Source organism: Oratosquilla oratoria, unplaced genomic scaffold, assembly GCF_046742065.1.
Source record: "Oratosquilla oratoria isolate Oo_2021 unplaced genomic scaffold, ASM4674206v1 SCAFFOLD67, whole genome shotgun sequence".
In the NCBI taxonomy this organism is placed as follows: domain Eukaryota; kingdom Metazoa; phylum Arthropoda; class Malacostraca; order Stomatopoda; family Squillidae; genus Oratosquilla; species Oratosquilla oratoria.
In genome coordinates, this window is record NW_027467731.1 from 249,330 (window position 1) to 251,463 (window position 2,134).

Sequence of the window (2,134 nt, forward strand, 5' to 3'; positions counted from 1 at the left end):
TATGCATTTATTTATTTATTTTACTTATTATCTATATCATTATATTTTTATTCGTTTATCTATTTATTCATTCATCATTATTATATATTTTTTTCGAATCCGACCTAGTTATGGACTAAAAGGTCTCATGTCGGCATGCTCTGCCTTTGTAATCACTTTCTACTTTCTTTTCACCATTGTCTTGTTACGTATGAATAGTCACTCTGTTTTCATTACTACTCTGTCTAAGAGAGGGGAATTAAACGGAGATTAATTTTCTTTATTTTCTTCCCGAATATATACACTTTGTCAAATTACACCAAGGGACTCCCATTTGGAATCCTTAATTTTGGTACTAGGTCAGTTCGCATTGACGCCATGATTTCTTTACGGCAATGATCCTTATTTTTACATCTAAGTACCTCCCCTAAGGGCGTGACTTTAGTCTCGTGAACCAATTGAATTTTCTCTTCCTCCACCCTTTCTCCAATCGGAAAGGCTGTTACAAACCCCGTAAGCAATATTGCTTACACAAACAACCTTGAAATCAATGCACCACTGACTTAGTTTACATATTGTTACGTCAGTATAAAAATGAACATTATACAACAATGAAATCGGGTCCCCAATGGCTGTTTGTAAAATTTTAGGCGAGTAGCGAGTTTGTGCAATATCTTCCCCTACGAACAATTGTTTACTAAACACCCAACTCATAAAAATTAGATTCCCGCCACCTACCCCTCTATCTAGCTCACTTTCTAGCCACTCGTCTACCAGCCTCTTATATATATATATATATATATATATATATATATATATATATATATATATATATATATATGTATACAGATATATGTATGAAGGTGGAAAACGAAGTCACGGGTCTAGTTCCGAGTTCCTGAGTTTATTCCTGACCGGTTTCGTTCTATGCTTCTTCATTCCTCTGAAGAAGCATAGAGCGAAACCGGTCAGGAATAAACTCAGGAACTCGGAACTAGACCCGTGACTTCTTTTTCCACCTTCATCAACTTGTCACAATGTACCAACATATATATGTATATATATCTTATGCACTGCTGTATTGCGTGTATAGCTATTGTACTATATCTGTGTCAAAAATAATTATCAATTGATTTCTCTTTTTCTATGTCAACAACGCTCACTGCAGTACTCAGTGGAAACACCAGAAGATGGAAATAGCAACACAGCTGTCTTTTATCAAAATGAAAACAAAATAGCAGGACCTATGCCTGGAACAAACAGTATGGTGAGTGGTGAACGCGGGAAAGACGAGAACCTCAAAGAACTCTTATCTTCTTCTTCCTTCTCCTCCTCCTCCGTGTCTTCTGTGTTCACTTCGGTATCTGTATCAGTAGCAGAGGTGGAATGAACATAATGAAAGTCATGGGTGGTGGTGTCGTTTGTAGTTGGTATAGTCCTGAGGCCAGTTCACGTATGTTTTTTTTTTCTGGACCTCTCACCACTTTTACAGTAAAAAAGAACATAAAGATATTATTTCAACCTTTCTTTTGCTCTTTCAATTCCCAAATTCCACCCCTGTGTCTGGGTATTTAAAGAGGAAACGGGAACGGGGATTTCAGCGTCGACTTTTTTTTTTTTTTTTTTGTGGTTTTTCCATTTGAAGAGTAGAGCTTCCGTCACTCACTCTCCATAGTGCGGTCACTCCATCGGCGGTTGTAAAAGCCGCGCCATACCTTCCCGTGAGGGGGTCCACAGAGCCGTCCGTGTAGTACGACAAGCTCGCTGGGGGTGGGGTGGGGTGAACCTTATGGACTCAGGGACCATGGGTCGCAGCCGTGATGGTTCGTAGCTAGGCTTCCTTCCGTTGAGGTGGAAAAGTTGAGAGCTGGTGCAGAGAGATCACCACGGGGGAGGAGGGGGAGCACAATTTGGATGAGGGCCATCTAGAACACGTCGCCAAACCAATTCCCGGAGTTTAAAGACGCGGATCGCATTCACCGCATGGGCCTTCCAGGAGTGACCGGTGGGGTCTCTCTCGGCTTCTAAAGACATGAAGTAAACCTCTCCGCCTGTAGGCGAAGGGAGGTAACTTCCACTTTCTGTCTTAGATTCACCACACTGGTTCATGGAGGGGCCGCAGTGACAGAGCGTCGAGCCTGGTTTTATAGGACTC

General features: G+C 41.3%; 1 protein-coding gene across 5 annotated transcripts in view; it reads left to right on the top strand.

Moving 5' to 3' along the window:
* The window catches only part of LOC143023857 (solute carrier family 22 member 3-like), a 62,698-nt gene extending 61,316 nt beyond the window's left edge, over nucleotides 1-1,382 (top strand). For 4 of the 5 annotated variants that reach the window (XM_076182508.1, XM_076182502.1, XM_076182503.1 and 1 more), the window contains one exon: nucleotides 1,148-1,382. In XM_076182508.1, the coding sequence (XP_076038623.1) occupies nucleotides 1,148-1,369 (222 nt within the window). In that variant the 3' untranslated portion in view covers nucleotides 1,370-1,382. The remainder of the gene's footprint in view (nucleotides 1-1,147) is intronic. The other variant, XM_076182506.1, reaches the window with a different exon arrangement.
* The last annotated feature ends 752 nt before the right edge of the window (nucleotides 1,383-2,134 follow it).